This window comes from Oryx dammah, unplaced genomic scaffold, assembly GCF_014754425.2.
Source record: "Oryx dammah isolate SB20612 unplaced genomic scaffold, SCBI_Odam_1.1 HiC_scaffold_21, whole genome shotgun sequence".
NCBI classification, from domain to species: Eukaryota; Metazoa; Chordata; class Mammalia; order Artiodactyla; family Bovidae; genus Oryx; species Oryx dammah.
Window position 1 is genome coordinate 33,430,814 of NW_024070205.1, and position 17,039 is coordinate 33,447,852.

At 53.5% G+C, this 17,039-nt stretch overlaps 1 protein-coding gene across 3 annotated transcripts in view; it reads right to left on the bottom strand.

Annotated features, from left to right (window-relative positions):
* CHD5 (chromodomain helicase DNA binding protein 5) overlaps positions 1–17,039 on the bottom strand; it is a 67,735-nt gene that overhangs the window by 11,944 nt on the left and 38,752 nt on the right. For all 3 annotated transcript variants that reach the window (XM_040263273.1, XM_040263272.1, XM_040263274.1), the window contains exons 20-33: positions 15,493–15,624; positions 12,678–12,795; positions 11,225–11,349; positions 9,913–10,144; positions 9,615–9,725; positions 9,166–9,338; positions 8,507–8,681; positions 7,996–8,088; positions 7,696–7,784; positions 7,240–7,373; positions 6,678–6,822; positions 6,158–6,317; positions 3,932–4,011; positions 3,551–3,683 (exon numbers count right to left, since the gene is read on the bottom strand). In XM_040263273.1, the coding sequence (XP_040119207.1) occupies positions 3,551–3,683; positions 3,932–4,011; positions 6,158–6,317; positions 6,678–6,822; positions 7,240–7,373; positions 7,696–7,784; positions 7,996–8,088; positions 8,507–8,681; positions 9,166–9,338; positions 9,615–9,725; positions 9,913–10,144; positions 11,225–11,349; positions 12,678–12,795; positions 15,493–15,624 (1,900 nt within the window). The remainder of the gene's footprint in view (positions 1–3,550; positions 3,684–3,931; positions 4,012–6,157; positions 6,318–6,677; positions 6,823–7,239; positions 7,374–7,695; positions 7,785–7,995; positions 8,089–8,506; positions 8,682–9,165; positions 9,339–9,614; positions 9,726–9,912; positions 10,145–11,224; positions 11,350–12,677; positions 12,796–15,492; positions 15,625–17,039) is intronic.

The window sequence follows — 17,039 nt, forward strand, 5'->3', positions numbered from 1 at the left end:
GGTCACAGAAAAGGACATCAGAGATCTGAAGCATGGTGGGGATTGGTATACCACTGTTGGCTTGAAGACAGAATGAGCCCCGTAGCAAGAAACATAGGCAGTTTCTAGATGCTGAGAATGGCCCCCCGCTGAGAGCCAGCATGGGAAAAAGGCTTCAGTCCTCCAACCCCAAGGAGCTGAAGTTAGCTAACAAGAATGACCCGGAAGTAGATTTTCCCCCAAGCCTCCAGATTAGAACTCAGTGTAGTCATTGCCTTGACTTCGATCTTGCAAGTCCCTTGGTGGAGAATCCAGTCACACCACCACAGACTTCTGACCCATGCAACCATGAGCTAACACATGGGTGTTATTTCATGCTGCTAAATTTGTAATAATTCACTGTGCAACCATAGAAAATAGTACAAATAGGTTAAAAACAGCTGTATGAAGAAAGTAAGAACTGAAGCTAGATCAGAGGGTGATTCAAAAAGCCTTGCAGAGAAACAAATCTTGTACCTGCTTTCTTTTCTTTGTTGAATTTAGAGGCTTTTGTTAAACAAGATCTACTTGTGTCTATTGCTGATCACCTGGGTCCCCCAGTGGGATACAAATTCTATGCGAAGGCTTTGGCTTTGGTTCACTGTCTGTGTCCCCAATGCCTGGGACAGCTCCCAACACACAGTGGGTGTTCAAAACATATTTATTGGATAATGAATGAATAAATGAGTAAAAGGAATTCCAGAAGAAAATAAACATAATGGGAGGAAAGATAACACTCAAGGAGGGAATGACTGAGAACTTGCCCATAATCAATAGAAGACACAATACTCAACTTTAAGAATCACAGCCAGTCACAAGCAGGCTAAATAAAAATTTCATTGCAGTGAAACCGTACAAGACCAAAGACTAAGAGAAAGTCTTAAAAATGATCTTACCACGTTAGGTAAGATAGGAAAGGCAAGTTTCCTACAAAGGAGCAGCAATTACCCTGAGAGCAACCTTCTCAGCACAATGGAAGTCAGAATACAAAAGAAATAACATCTTCAAAGTGCTCAGGGAAAACTCCTAACCCACCTCGAATTTTGCTAACCATTATTCAAGAAAAATACAGTAAGATATAAAGGAAAAATAACATACAATGAGAGAAAGTTGCCGTCCACAGAAATTTGTTGAAAGCACCATTGAAGGGTATATTTTGGGAAGAAGGACATTGAACAAAGCAACAATGAACATACTAGAAAACACAAAATTGTTAAGAGAGTGGGAAGATCTAAATAAGGATTATAGTTTAGAAATAAGTAAGAGCACAAGGGAGATAAGAGGGAGTGGGTCAGAGCTAAAGTTGTCTACACTCCTTATAATATTTAGGAGGCAACATGTTAAAAATTTAAGAGTACAAAATAGAAGTGACTGCAAACTTTCCAAAGGAGTTGAGAAGAAAGGGGGAAATAGAAATTCTGATCAATCCAAAAGATGCTAGGAGAAAAAAAAAAAGAAAAGGCAAGGGTGATATAAAGCACAAAATAAGAACAGAAATTCATCCAGATACCTAGCTATTACAATAAATCTAAAGAGAGTAAATTGCTGACTAAAACATAGAGATTCTGTGATTAGATTTAAAACAAGTCCCACCATATATTATTTACAAAAGGTATACCTAAAACTCAATTATACAAATAAAAGTTAAGAAATGTAAGAAAATACCTGCAAATCATGTATCTGATATGGAACATGTATTATAAAGAACCCTTATAACTCAATAACAAAAAGATAAATAACCCAATTGAGAAATGGACAATGGATCTGAAAAGATATTTCTCTAACAAAGATATAAAAATGGCCCATGACATTTGAAAAGATACTCAATATCTTTACACACAAGGGAAATACAAATCAAAACCACTTGAGCTATGACTTTTCACCCACTAGGATGGCTAAAATCCAAAAGAGAGATAATAACCATTGTTGACAAAGATATGGGGAAATGAGCCCTATGCACTGTGGGTGGAAATGTAAAGTGGTGCAGCCACTGCAGCAAGCAACCTGGGAGGTCCTCCAAATATGAGAATTACCAAGCAATCCAACAATTCCACTCCTAGGTATACTCCCAAGAGAACTAAAGCCTATCCACACAAACACCTATACATGGATGTTCACAGCAGTGCTATTCATAATAGCCAAAAAGCAGAAATAACCCCCCAAAACCCATCAACTGATGAATGGAAAAATAAAACGTGGTGTATCCACAGGGTAGAATATATTCAACAAAAAGGAATGAAGTTCCAATGCATGCTACACACAGATGAACCTTGAAAACACTATGCTCAGTGAAAGGAAACGAGAGCGTTAATGATCTAATGCTCAATCATGTCCAGCTCTTTGCAACCCTGTAGACAGTAGCCCGCCAGGCTCCTCTGTCCATGGGATTCTCCAGGCAAGAACACTGGAGTGGGTAGCCATTCCCTTCTCCAGGGGATCTTTCCCGACCCAGGGATCAAACCTGGGTCTCCTGCATGGCAGACAGATTCTTTACCATCTAAGCCACCAGGAAAGCCCAAAAGTAAGCTCAATCCATTTAAGCCTAAGTAAACCTTTAAGCAAAAAGAATCAGGAGGAATAAGAAGGTTATTACATAATAAATAAAGACTTCACCAGAAGATTAGAAAAAACGTGAACCAATATGCACCTAACAACCCAATCCCAAACTAAAGCAAAATCTGGCCTTAGGAGAACAGAGACTAACCCACAATCACAGAGGTTTTAACATAAGCCTCTCAGACTTGACTGATCAAAGCAAAACAAAAATGAGTAAGGATATAAAAAATCTGAACAATACAATGATCTAATGCAGCGGTCCCCAGTCTTTTTGGCACCAGGGACCAGTTTCATGGAAGACAAGTTTTTCCATGGACCCGGGGGATGATTCAGGAGCATTATATTTACTGTTCACTTTATTTCTATTATTATTATATAGGCTCCATCTCAGATCATGAGGCATTAGATCCTGGAGTTGGGGGACCCCTAATCTAGTGCACATATTTAGAACCTTAAATCCAGCAATAAAAGAATAGATATTCTTTTCAAGTACACATGAGCATTTACAAAATCTGACCACATGAAGAAAAGGTTTCAACAATATCATACAGACTCATGTGTTCAGACCACAATGTGATTGATTCAGAACTCACTAACAGGGATTTCCCTGGAGATCCAGTGACTAAGATTCCATGCTCCCAATGCAGGGGCCCTAGGTTCAATCCCTGGTCAGAGAACAGATCCTACATACCGCAACTTAGAGCTCGCATGCCTCAACTAAAGATCCCACAAGTTGCAACTAAGATCTGGTGTAGCCAAATTAATATTTGCTGTTTTATTTTTTTAATCACTAATAAGATGTAGCCCAATAACCTCCAAAGTGTACAGAAGGAAAAGTTATAGCCCACATACAGAGAACTGAGCCCCTGGCTCTCGCCTCATCCTGGGCCCTATGGCACTAGGACACAGCGGTGCATGGCCCCCACCTAGCCAGGGAGAGACAGGCCTGACACTCCATCAGGGCGGAAGCCCACACCTTTCGGCAGCTGCTCCGGGGAGGGCTGGGCCTTCTCCATCTCCTCCAGTCGCTCCTCTCGGGCCCTCTCCTTGCCATCGGAGCTCTCCTGCTTGTCCTCTCCCTCCACTCTGTCCAGGGCAGTTGGCAGGGCCTAGGGAGGAGAGAGTCGGGAGCTTCAGGGCCTGGACCTCAATAGGAGCCAGGGAAGGGGCCCTGGGCTTAGAACCCACTCTCTGGTTCCCCGTGCTTGCTCTCAACTATGCTCCAGTCCTAGGGGCTCACACTTGGAGCGAGGAGGGAGGCCTGGCTTACAGCTGCCAAGGGCAAAACCTGAGAAGGTCCCTGGACCCAGCTCCCACCCCACACCCACAGGGGCCCAGACACCGGCATCTTTTCTACCTGGATTTCTGGGGGCTTCTTTGGCTTCTGCACCCCCACCTCCTTCTCATCCATGTAGCCTAGTGGGGCTTCCATTTTGTCTGAAAGAACAAGGGAGAAGGGTGAGACAGGTGGGCTGGGGTGGGAGGAGGGAGAAGGGCAGGAAATGGGGAGTCAGAGAGGATCCTGGGCCAGACACCTGCAGAAGAACAGGTGAACCAGGGGAGCCAAAGAGCCCAGGCCGGGCCTGCAATGTGGGGGACCCTGGGCCCAGTGAGGTCAAAGCCAGGGGCCAATAGGACAGAACTACAAGCTGTGGGGGCCTCTCGTCTGGAAGCAGTAGGTGAGGTGGGTGGAGGCCCCACTGAGAGCCAGCATAGCCCAGCTGTGGTCCTGGCTTTCAGGCTGGCTGGCTGGCCACCTGCCTCTTCAATGCTGAGTCACTGCAGAACGCCAGTGACCCACATGCTCTGAGGAGCCCTGGGAGGTGGTCACTACCCAACTTCACGTCACAGATGAGAAAACAGAGCTCATGGGCTAAGGGACCTGCCCACGAGCACAGGGCCAGGAAGAAAACTAGGCACCTCCAGAGGGCACCTGTGCCCAGGAGCAGGATGTCCTCAGAGGCGCTGAGCCTCTCGGGGCCTCGCCTGTCACCTGGGACAGGCAGGATGCCCCAGGCCTTTACCCAGATAAACACACAGATCATCAAAAAGACACTCAGAGACAAAAAAACCATTAAGGAAGGACAGAGGATGTAAAATGACGTTTCTCCAAAGACGATGCACAAAAAGCTCAGAAGCACATGAAACGATTCTCAACATCTTCAGCCGCCAGAGGTGGAAATCAAAACCACCAGGCTTCCCTGGTGGCTCAGTGGTAAAGAATCTGCCTGCCAATGCAGGAGACATGGGTTCGATCCCTGGTCTGGGAAGATGCCACATACCTCGGGGCAGCTAAGCCTTTGTGCCACAACTACTGAGCCTGTGCTCTAGCGCCCAGGAGCTGCAACTACTGAGTCCATGTGATGTGACTACTGAAGCCTGAGGACCCGTGCTCCACAACAAGAGAAGCCACTGCAGTGAGAAGCCTGCACGGTGCAACTAGAGAAGAGCCCAAGCGGCAATGAAGACCCAGCACAGCCAAAAGTAAGTAAGTAAGACAGCACAGTGAGACTCCCCCTTCACACTCACTAAGATGGCTATAAGCCAAAAGTTAGATAAGTGCTGGCCGGGAGGTGGAGAAATTGGAACCTTGTACGCGGCTGGTAGAATGTAAAATGGTGTAGTCACTGTGAAAAAGTTTGGCAGTTCCTCAAAATATTATACCAGGTGACCCAGTGATTCTATTCCTGCCTATACACCCAAGAGAAATGAAAACACCTATTTCCAATTGAACACAAAAGTTCAAAGCAATGTCATTCACCACATTATTCACAATAGCCAAAGGTAGCACCAACCCAAAATCCATCACCTGATGAATGGATATACAAAATGTGGTGGATCCAAACAATGGAATCAAATATTATTCAGCTACAAAAAGGAATGAAGTGCTGACACCCTAAAACCTGGACGAATCTGGAATACACTGCATGCTAGTGAAAGGTGGGCACAAAAGGCCACACGGTGCATTTCATTTACATGAAATGTCCACAACAGGCAAACCCATAGAGACAGAAAGATCAGTGGTTGCCAGGGAAAGATGTGAGGAGAAGGAATGGGGTGTCACTACCAATGAGTATGTGTTTCTTTGGGGGTTAATGAAAACATCCTGGAATCAGAGGCAATGGTTGCACAATCCCATAGATATGCTAGAAACAATCGGCTAATACACTTTTAAAGGCTTTTGGCTTCCCAGGTGGCGCTAGTGGCAAAGAACCTGCCTGCCCATGCAGGAGACACAAGAGACGCAGGTTCAATCCCTGGGTCAGGAAGATCCCCTGGAGAAGGAAATGGCAACCCACTCCAGTATTCTTGCCTAAAGAATCCCATGGACAGAGGAGCCTGGCGGGCTACAGTTCATAGGGTCGCAAACAGACACGACTGAAGTGACTTAGCACACACGCAAAGACTGAATATTGTGGTGTATGAATCACATCTCAAAGCTGTCATTAAAAAGAAGATCTCTTAGGGAAGTGATACTTCTTCAGCTAGAAGCTTTGTGGGGGTGGGATGTGAGGAGGACGTGGGGTCTCCTGGCACTCCTGCCACGACCTGGGTGCCCACCCTTCCTCACTGGAGTCCAGACCTGGCAGGCCCAGAGGGCCAGGCAGGAGGTGGGCAGGGCTGGCGGGCAATGGTGTGTTGGGATCCGAGGAGATGGCTTCGCCCGGCTTCTTGCCCTCAGGCCCCTCAGGGATCAGATCCGGGGTGCTGTACTTCCCGTTGACGTGCTCAAACTCCTGAACCTGGGCAGGTGGGAGCGAGGCAGGAGGGAGGTGGTCACAGCTCAGATGTGAGGGCCTTGGGGTGGCTGGCAGGACTGGGGGTGTCCCTGGCTTGGGCTGGCTGCTGACTCCACCCAAGGCTGACCGCAGACCCCCATGCCAGGCACTACCCCCACCCATCCCCACCTGTCATCCTGGCCTCCAGTCCCCTCCCCACCACCGCCCACTTCCCCACCCAGAGATGCATTCTGGGTCCATCCCTCTAAGCTGACTCAGACCCTGGACAGCCAGGTGCTTGCTCTCTGCCCACTGACCCGCCCTGGGGCACACCCAGGCCATGGGCGACCACCAGTAAAAGCCCAGTAAAGGCTACTCACCCACCTTCTTCCTAACTAGTGACATGACCCCGATGCGCGTGAGCACGTGCTGCCTGGAGAGGCCCTCGCGGGGCACGCCGTCCGCAAAGGTCTCCGCGCCGTCAGCCCCCGGCTCACACAGGTGCCGCATGAAGAGGGACACATAGGCTCTGGGGTGGGGGGGACTGGGGCTCAGGGAGTGGGGGGCCGGCAGGACCCCAGGGGACCTCCTGGCTGGAATCATCACCCATCACCTGCCTCCCAACCAGGCCTGCTGGGTCAAGCCCCAGGGAAGAACAGAGGGGGCCCTGGGCAGGGGACCCTCCTGGGACAGCCCTTCCCCTGGAGAACCCAGATCCTCTGTGCTTCTGTTAACACCAGCTGCCCTGGCAGAGGTGACCGGTCACGTTCTCTGCACAGGAATCCTGCCCAGGCCTAGACTTCAGCTACCAGACATCAGACAGCAGTGAGTTCTCTGGCCAGCCCCAGCCTGGCAGTAACACCGCCCAATGTGCTGGCCCGTCCAGAGGAGCCTGCCCACTACAGGCAGGTGGCCACACCCTGGGCCACCACCTCGGCCCCTTTACCTAAACTCCTTCTCGCTCTTCCCACGAAGGTCCCGCACCAGCCAGTGGGAGTTGAAGGCATCCTGGGGGGGCATGCCCCAGCGCATGATGGCGTTCAAAAAGGCCTTCCGCTGGCGGGCGTTGAAGCCTAGCACCTGGGCAGGGCGGGCAGCAGGGTTGGGAAGCAGGGAATTCAGAGTTGAAGAGAAAGACACAGGGAGGGGAGGAGACGGGGAGCAGGCGGGGAGACCGGAGGTGGGGGGCCCTTCACCTGGGGCAGGACCCAAAGGGCACAGCCCAGACCAAGGGTCTGTCCCCACCCCCCATCTCCACTTGGCATGTGACCCAGTGTAATCGCAGCCCTCCTGTCCCTCCTCCACATCCCGGGGTGGCAGCAGGGGTAAGCTCTTTGCTCTGAAAGATGAGATAAATTCCGGGAAAGAGAAGTGGGAAAGTGGGGGTGCAGGCGGGCCCCACCTCAATGTTGCCGCCGACCCGGGCAAGAAGAGGGGGCAGAGGCTTGTCCCTGTCGCTCTTCAGCTGCCTCCTGGATTGTCGCCGTCCACCTGAGGGAGCAGCCCCGCCACAAGCCCTCAGCGGGGCCCCAGATGTCCTGATCCACCCCATCCCCCCCCAACACGCCCCAGACAGCATGACCCTTCAGGGCCTACTCCAAAGCACAGATCCTGGTCCCGATGCCCCCGGGACCCCCAACTTGATCATCAGCTCCCCGACACACAGCCTGGCCCCAGCCCAGAGTCACCAGCCCTGACTCACTCTGCCCTTCCGGCCTTTCCTCAAAGTCCTCGTCCTCATCCTCAGAGCCAATGGAATATTCAGACTGGTTGTCTGAGAGCTCGTCCTGCCACTCTGTCGGGGGGTCAGGAAGAGGGGCACAGAGTGGGCTGTTCAAGCAGAAGCCCGCCGGAGCCCCTCACACCTAGCCCAATAACAGTGGTGATGAAAACAGCCACCGTGCACTTCCTATGAGCTCCCTTAACAACCTCACACTACATTCTCAGGCCTTATACCATCAGTGGCCCTATTTAACAGATAGAGAAGCTGAGGCTTGACTAAAACCACTAGCAGTGAAGTCACTGAGTCACTACCCATCTCGTTCCCCTCAAAACCCAACACCCCACACCAGCTACCAGCCCCACTTCTCCAAGAAGCCTTCCAACCGTCTCCCGGCTCAGCCACTCTACACGGCTCCCACTCTCCCACCCCGGGAATTCCTGCCACAGGGATGTCCTCCCCGCCAGCAGGACCCTGCCCACCAGACACGTACCCTGGTCCTCCTGGGAGGCGTCGTTGTAGTTGACCTGCTTGCGGATGCGCTTGCCCTTGCCCAGGTTGCGGGCCAGGTCCTCCTGCTGCTGCTCGTAGTGGTGCCGCAGCAGCTTCTCCCAGTAGTCGGGGTCCACGTTCTCCTCCTGCTTGATGATCTCCCGTTCCACCTCCTCCTGGGGGCGCGGGGCCGCAGACGCGGTGAGGGCGGGGCCGGCGGGCATCTCCGCCCCCGCGGAGGCCTCACTGCCTCTCCCACGGCTCACCCTCTAGCGGCTCAAGGGGAACTGGAAAGCCTGCCTACTCCAGGTAGCCTTCCCTGATCACCCCAGCCCCAGCTGGCCTTCCTCTTCCTGCTCCTGTCTCAGCAATTCACTCATCCATTCATTCACGCCACAAGCATGCCCTGGCCTTGTGCCAGGCACTGAGATACAGAATTGAATAAGCGCCACCCCTGCCCTCAGGAGGCCCCCAGTTTCAAAAGGAAAAGTGGCACTTAGAATAATTGGCACCTACGCTCTGCGCTAGGGCGGTGGAAGTTGAGAGGTAAGGAGAGGAGCCACTCAGGAGAGACCCAGGAGCCAGTTTCTTAAACGGAGAAGTCGTAACGCGGTGAGGGCGGGGCCGCGAGGGGCGGGGCCGAGGAGGGACCGGGCTTACCACGCCATCCTCCTCGCGCACCACATACTGCGCCACCTTGAAGGAGCTCAGGTATTCATTCATGTTCTGGAGCTCCGTGTCGTCCGTGGCATCCTGGTTCCGGTCCAGCAGCTTGGAGATGGCAGCATCGTCATAGTGGATCACACTGCTATCCTCCACGTCCTTGTTGTCACCTGGGGGCAGCCAGGATGCAGAGTCAGGGGACCCCCCCCCCAACCAGAGCAGGTTCCAGACAATGGTGCTTCCCAGTTCCCGCCAGGGGCTGCAGCTGGACAATAAGTGACCATAGCGAGGAACCTGTATTGTCACAGCCCCTCGGCCCCTCCATCTAAGGTCCACAGGCACCCAAGGGGAGCAGGCAAGGGAACCTGACAAAATGGGTTTGGGGGCCCACTTCCTTCCAGGAACAGCTATCCAGGGTACAGGGGCTGGGCTGGGAGGGCCCCTACCTGGTGGAGTGCTGCCATGCTTTTTCTTGGCGCTGGCAGCCAAGGCTCCCCCTTTGGAGGACTGGACATCAGGGATGGGCGTGGCGGGTCTCTGGCCCTGAGACATCATACCTGTAGGACACAGGGATGGGGAGCTGCAGGGCTCAGGGGGTAGCACCAGAGATGCCACCCTGGCCCTGCCCATCCTGGCCAGCAGTGGGGAGCAGAAGGAGGAGGGACTGGGCACTGGGGGTGCCCTGGGAGGGGAGTGTCTCAAGCAGGGCCACCCCCCACCATGCCCAGCACCCAGGACACCCACCCTCCACGTCATCCTTGAAGAGCTCCTCTGTGCCAAACTTGAGGATGTCATCCAGCTCCTGCTTGGTCATGGAGCCAGACTTGGAGCCCAGGCCAGGTCGCACCACCAGGTGGGTGAGCATCATCTTGCGCTTGGCCACCTGCGTGATGCGCTCCTCCACCGAGGCCCGCGTCACGAAGCGGTAGATCATCACCTTCTTGTTCTGCCCAATGCGGTGGGCACGGCTGAAGGCCTGGGGGCAACCTGTAGCTTAGCACCCATGGTTCAACAGAGGACTGGGGGCCTAGGGCCAGGCACCACGGGGCGGGGTGGGGGGAAGGGGGGAGGCATGCGAATGAGCTCATGAGCACCCTCTGCATGGAATGGGCTGTGTGACTGCCCGTGGAGATGGCTGTGCACCAGGGCACCTGCACTCCCGACCTGACTGTGTGTGGGCTAGTGCGGGGTGCCTGTGCAGGGGCAACTCGGTGTGATCACAGGTGTGCAGGGGTAGGTGTGAGGGGCAGCGTGGCCAGTGCACTTGATGTAGTAGTGAAGCCACACAGGGCGCTGATGGCACTCATGCCAAGGTGGGGGCTGCACCTCCCTGAGAGTGACCACTAGTGGGGCTGTGAGCCCACCTGTTGGAGAGGTACAGCTACCCTGCAGAGACATGTGTGACATGAGGACAGGCTTGAGGCTCTGTGCATCAGGCATCCACATGACTTGACCCAGTGTAATAAGGTCTGTGTATGCAACTCACACAGGTGCACATGGGTGTGCATGAGACATGAGTTTGTATGTGTGCCCTAAGAGTATAATGCGTCTATGTGCCCGGTCCTGTCCCAAGAAGGGTGGGCAGGAGACAGCAGAGTGTGTCTCTGCTCCTGCACCCCCTAACCTTCCCATCCTTCCTCACCAGCTCCAGTGCCCCCTCCTCCACCAGTGCCTCTTCCTCCCCGCACCTCCACAGGTCTTGTCCCCTCTATTTTCCTGTTGTTCCCAAACTGGCCCCCTCTGGGTCCCAGGACCCCTCATCCTGATTCCCTCCATGGCCTTCATCCTAAGAGTGATGGGACAGAACAGGGGTCGTGTTCACACAGCCTGCTGCATGTTCTTGGACACGTCCCTTGCCCTCCCTGGGCTGTTTGCTCTTTTGAACAGTGGTGGGGGGCTCACCTTCCAGGTAGCCCTTGGGGCTGGGACTCTACGAGGTGGGTCCAGGTGGAGGTAAAGCCCTGAGACAGTCTGGGGGTGGGGGAGAGGGAACGCCCACAGAGCCAGGGGCAGCAAGGGACCCTCTGGAGAGGGTTCTGGTGTTGGGGCCACACACCTGGATGTCATTGTGTGGGTTCCAGTCCGAGTCGTAGATGATGACCGTGTCCGCCGTGGCCAGGTTGATCCCCAGGCCACCTGCCCGGGTCGAAAGGAGGAAGCAGAACTGCTGGGCCCCAGGGGCTGAGGAAGAGAGGCAGGTGCCCAGAAGAGTGAGTAAGGGGCATACCCAGAGAGGTGAGATGGGAGACAAGGGCGTGGCAGACAGGAGGGCACAGGGGAGACCACGGGGAGGGAGCAGGAACTGTGACCCCATCTTAGGCCACAGCGGCTTCAGCTGTGCTTGGGGGGAAGCCAGAAGAGGCCTGGGGCCCCTGGGCATGGAGCAGAGACAGGGCAGCCCACCTGAGCCCCACATAGCCCACAGCTGTGCTCTGAGCCCTGACCCAACAGGAAGAAGATAAAACGAGAATGAACTGATTTTCAAAGCCCAGAGGGGCAAAGGAGAAACTACAAAAAGCCAGCAAAGACCAGCAGAGCCCCTGAAGGTCAGGCCCCTGGGAGGTCAGCAGAGCTCATCCTTCATGCCCTCCCAGCTACCACCGCATGCGATGCCGTCAGAGTGACCACTGAACACTCAGGGTCACAGCTCCAGGGCGTGGGCCAGCCCTCTGGTCAGTCCCCACTGCCCCAAGACAGCTGGGTCTCAGGCCCATCCGGGCCCTTCAGTAAGTGACCTGGGACTGACCATGACACCTGCTTGAGCTGCACACAGGTCCCCGATCCACCTGATGCTTCCCACTGCCATGTGCAATGGGACCACATCTACATCCTGAAACCATACTCGCCTTACCTCTGACATGAGTGGGCAATAGGAATCGCTGCTTTGGGTTTGGAGGCCACAGGGCCCCAGACCTGCTCTGAGGGTGGAAGGCAGGAAGCAGCCACAAAATCACTTCATCTCTTTCTGAAAACCTCCCACTAAAGAGGTGCTAGACCATGTCTCCAGATGTTCCCTCCACTCCAGAGCCAGCTCCCAGCCTCCCAGCATCACCAGGGAGACAGTTTGAGCTGGGGTGGCCCTGCCCTTTCCTCTGTCCTTCCCCTAGGGGAGTGCTGCTCAGCTCTGTCCCTCCTTGCAGCAGCCTGTGTTACGGGGACAGGCCCTGTCCAGCCCTGCTCATAACTGCAGTTTTAGCTGGTGTCAGTATCAGAAGCCCAGGGGTGCTGGCCAGACCCTCCGCACCAGCTTCATTTAGTAACAGAAGAATTTTCCTCCCCTTCTGCCCTCCTCCTAATTTCTCAGTTCTAAACACCCAAGCAGGCCCCTGGAAAGTTCCGTGGGATGAATTCTTTTTACCAGCTACTAGGACCTAAGGACAGGTCTGCTTTCTCCAGCTGTTTGAGGAGTAGCTAACCTGACAAAAAATTGGCTGGTCTGGCTAAGATCCTAGTCTGGGAGGAGAGACAGACAGGGGTCCCCATCAAGAGCCCTGGGTAAGGTTGGGTACCATTGAATCTGTCAATTGCTTCTTGCCGAAGGCCCCCCGTGATGCCACCATCAATCCGCTCATACTTGTAGCCCTCATACTCCAGGAAGTCTTCCAGGAGGTCCAGCATCTTGGTCATCTGCAGGGGACATGGTATTCCTGAGGGGCTGCCACAGAGGAGGGACCCCCATAGGGGCCATGGGCAGGGACCTCATGACAGTTGGAGACAGAGCAACCTACTGAGTGGGGAGACAGGTGGGACCCAGGCAGGCCTGACTTGGGACCATCCTCTGAAGAACAATGCAGTTTCCAAGCTCAACCCCCAGAGCCACCGCATCCCCCACACCAGCCCCAAAGTCTTCTGCCTAAGACACAGCTCAGAGCATGCGCCACCCTGCTGTCACCCCTCAGAATAAAGTCCCAAATCCTCATCTTGGCATTCTAGGCTTGCCAGATTGGTGCCAGTCCATTGGGCCTTCATATCCCAGTGCTTCCTCTGTACCCCACAACCATCCCAGATTACCTGGACTTTCTTCCCACCCCCTTACTGCCTAGGGGACTCAAACAGCACCTCCTCTGTGATATCTTCCCTGATTTCACTCCTCCCTATGAGAAGAGAAAGGCAGGCCCTTCTGAGCTCCTATAATCCTCCATAATCAATCCTGAGAGACAGTTTAGCTAGACATAAAATTATCAGTTGCAATTTTCCCATAGTGTAATGAAGATATTGCCATTTTCTTTTGCCACTTCTATTGCTGATATAAAATCTGAGGACAGTCTAATTGTCATTCCTCTTTAGGTACAAGATCTGAAAAGTGCAGCATTTTCCCTACAATGTGCCTAGGGCTTCCTTTCATATTTATATTTTTATTTTTATTTCTTGGTACTCCAGAGTGTGCTTCAGACCTGAGACCACATGTCTTTCTCTAGGTATACAGACTCTCATTAAATCTGACTTCTTTAACATTTTCTCTAGCTCTTTTTCTGCAACTCCTATTACGGATACATATTGAATAGTTAGTTACTAGAGCCTCTCAAGGTGTTTTCCATGCAGTGTCTCATGTTTATCTTTGTCTTTCTGTGCTGCATTCTGGGAAAATTCCTCAATGCCAGGTTCCCATTCATCAGTGTTCTCTTCAACAGTGTTGAGAGTTTATCTAATCTATTGAAATGTTTTGTTTCCATTTTAAGCAGATCCTTTCCCAATTAGGGGCTTTCCTGGCAGCTCAGTAGTAAAGAACCTGCCTGCCAATGCAGGATAAGCAGTTTCCATCCCTGGGTCAGGAAGATCCCCTGGAGAAGGGAATGGCTACCCACTCCAGTATTCTTGCCTGGAGAAGTCCATGGATAGAGGAGCCTAGTAGACTATAGTCCATGGGGTAGCAAAACGTTGGACAAAACTGAGCAACTAACACTTTTTTTAGCTAGTTGTTCTTGTTTCATTTCTTGCTGCTTGTGCTTATTTATTTTATTGGAGTTGCTTTTGTTTTGGTGGGAGTTTTGCCCATGTCACGCTGTTTGTGGTATCTTAGTACTCTGACCAGGGACTGAACCCAGGACCTCAGCAGTGAAGGTGAGGAGTTATAACCACTAGACCGCCAGGGAATTCCCCCTGCAGGCTCATTCCGGATGTCAAAGCCCCGTCTCTGTCACTTTCTCTTTGTGCACACTTCTAGAAGTTGTGCAGTTCCCTCTACTTGGTCCCTCAAGACCTCAGTTCAGAATCATGTCTTACGTTAGCAGGGGGCTAGAGGATTCTGGGGGCTTTCCTGGTAGCTCAGCTGGTAAAGAATCCACCTGCAATGCAGGAGACCTGGGTTCGATCCCTGGGTTGGGAAGATCCTCTGGAGGAGGGCATGTCAACCCACTCCAGTATTCTTACCTGGAGAATCCCATGGACAGAGAAGCCTGGCAGGCTACAGTCCATGGCGTCGCAAAGAGTCGGACATGACTGAGCGACTAAACAGAACACAGGGGATTCTGGATCCAGTGTCCAGGCCAGCCTACAGTCACAGGCTTGATCTGCTTTCCCCAGATCCTCGGCCTGCTGCAGGCCCCTAATGGGCTCAGGGGCTACAGGCAGGAGCAGCTGTCACCAGCAGACTTTTATCCAGAGTACACAGAGGAGCCACATCTTAGTCTCTGGTTTGAGCAATGGACCTGGCTCAGTCCCACCATCAGGCAGCATTTTTCACACCAGGTTTGAGGAGCATCACTGACTCCTGTCACAGACATGTGTCTACCTCCGTCTCACACTCTAGACTGTGAAGTGTCTTGAGAACAAGAGCTGGACCCCTGTGGCTAGCACAGAGCCTGACATACGACAAGTGCAAAAGGACAAAGGAACAAGTGCACTGATGAACAAATCTCTGAGGCTAGACAGCCCTGCCTCTGACCACCTCAAAAAGCAATGCTGCAAGTACAACTTCAGGATCAAGCTTCAGAGAGGACTTCCCCCAGCTAACCCAACACAGGGCTCCTTGTGAACCAACCCAAGGGGCCCCACCTTGGGTTGGTTCATGAGAAGTGGGGCTGCAGGGGTGAAGGGTGAGGGCTGTTGTCCCAGCCTGGACAGAAGCTCCAGCAGGAGCAGGCCAGGGGGTCAAGTAGTGGGGAAGACACTGGTCCCCATGGCCAATGTGCCCTAAGTGCCTTGAACTTGGAACCCAGCCAGCTCTCCTTGGTTGCATCATGCCAAGGCCTGGAGGAGTGACTTTTGACACACAACCTACATGGAGACAGCATCAGGCCCTGAGGGCTGCAGGCAGCGTGCGCCCTCAGCTAGCGTGGGCTACGAGAGGTGGAGAAGGCGGTCAGCCACCTGCAGGCGGCTCACCTGGGAGAAGATGAGCACACGGTGCCCTTCGTCCCGCAGTTTCTTGAGCATCTTCTGTAGCAGCATGAGCTTCCCTGAAGACTTGACCAGAGAGCTGCCATCATAGGAGCCATTGGGCAGGACGGGGGCCTCCTGCAGACACAGCACAAGGTGGGGTCTTGTGGGGGCCCCCTCTTCTCTCTGGCTCTCCACCAAAGAAGTCTGGGAGGCGGCAGGAGCCGGGAGGGATGAGGGTCCAGCAATGACCTGAGCACCAAGCCCAAGCCCGGGTCAGGCCAGCCTCTGCAGGAACATACAAGCAGGCCACACAGATGCTCCCTGCACTGTGTCCCCAGGCAGGGCTCAAACTCGCCAGCCCTGGCCTCTGTCTCCCACTGCTGGCACTCCACCAAGACCACAGACATAGGTGGACGGATGGATGACAGTCTTGAGGCAAGCTGGCCTTCCCGACAAGGTTCTGGCCTGGCCTCTGCAGTCCTGCATATCCAGGGAAGGCCAACCCAGCCTCCCAGCTGGAAAGACCCTCAGCTCAAAGGCTCTGCTGGGCCAGAGCGGGGAGAGCAGCCTGGGGTTGCCCGAGTCTGCATCACCCACAGCAGAGCCGCCACGTTTAACTCAGCATTGCTCTTCCTGTTTGGGGGTGGAGTGGGGGTGTGGGGAGGTATAAACTGTGTAGGGTTTAAATTAGAACCAGAACAGCTGTGAGGATGATGAGTACTGATGTCCCAGGCTCTCCATGTGGGCACCGAACACAGGCTTTCTCATCTGGTCCTCACTCTTTCGAGAGATGCTGTCATTGTCCTCATTTTATACAGGATAAACCCAGGGCTCCAAGAGGACCACTGATGGTCCTGAGACCACAAGGCTGGGGCCAGGTGTCTAACTGGGACTCTGGTCTCTCACCTAGGACTGCACATCACAATCACCACCCAGGCCTGCCTCCCTGACTCCCTCGGTGACTAAGTGCAGCCAAGTCACCCCTCAGATCCCTGGCCTGGGGTCCCTGAGGCTGTAAGGAACTCTTACATCAAGTGTCACCTATCACTTTATGGTCACACATAGGGGCCCAGGAAAGGAGAGGGCCTGCCCGAGCACTGGACAGAGGTAGGTTTACAGAAACTTCTGGCACAGTGGGGACCTGTATCACCTCCCAGTCTTCATACTCAGGGAGGATTGGAGGCTGAAGGCTTGAGCACCTGTCCCAGCAGCCAGGGGCACCATGGCAGCCGTGAGCACTTGCCATGAGGGCCACAGAAAACCCCCCACAGCAGCCACGTGCATGTACCATGATCTCAGGCCCCTGACATGGCAGCCTCAGGCACTCACCGTGGTGGTCACAGGCCCCTATCATGGTGACCACAGGGGACCTACCACAGTAGCCATGGGGGACCTACCAAGGTGGCCACAGGGACCTACCACAACAGCCACAGGGGACCTACCACAGCAGCAGCCAACAGGGGACCTCCCAGAGCAGCCACGGGGACCTCCCACAGTGGCCACGGGGACCTCCCACAGAGGCAGCCACGGGGGAACTCCCACAGTGGCCA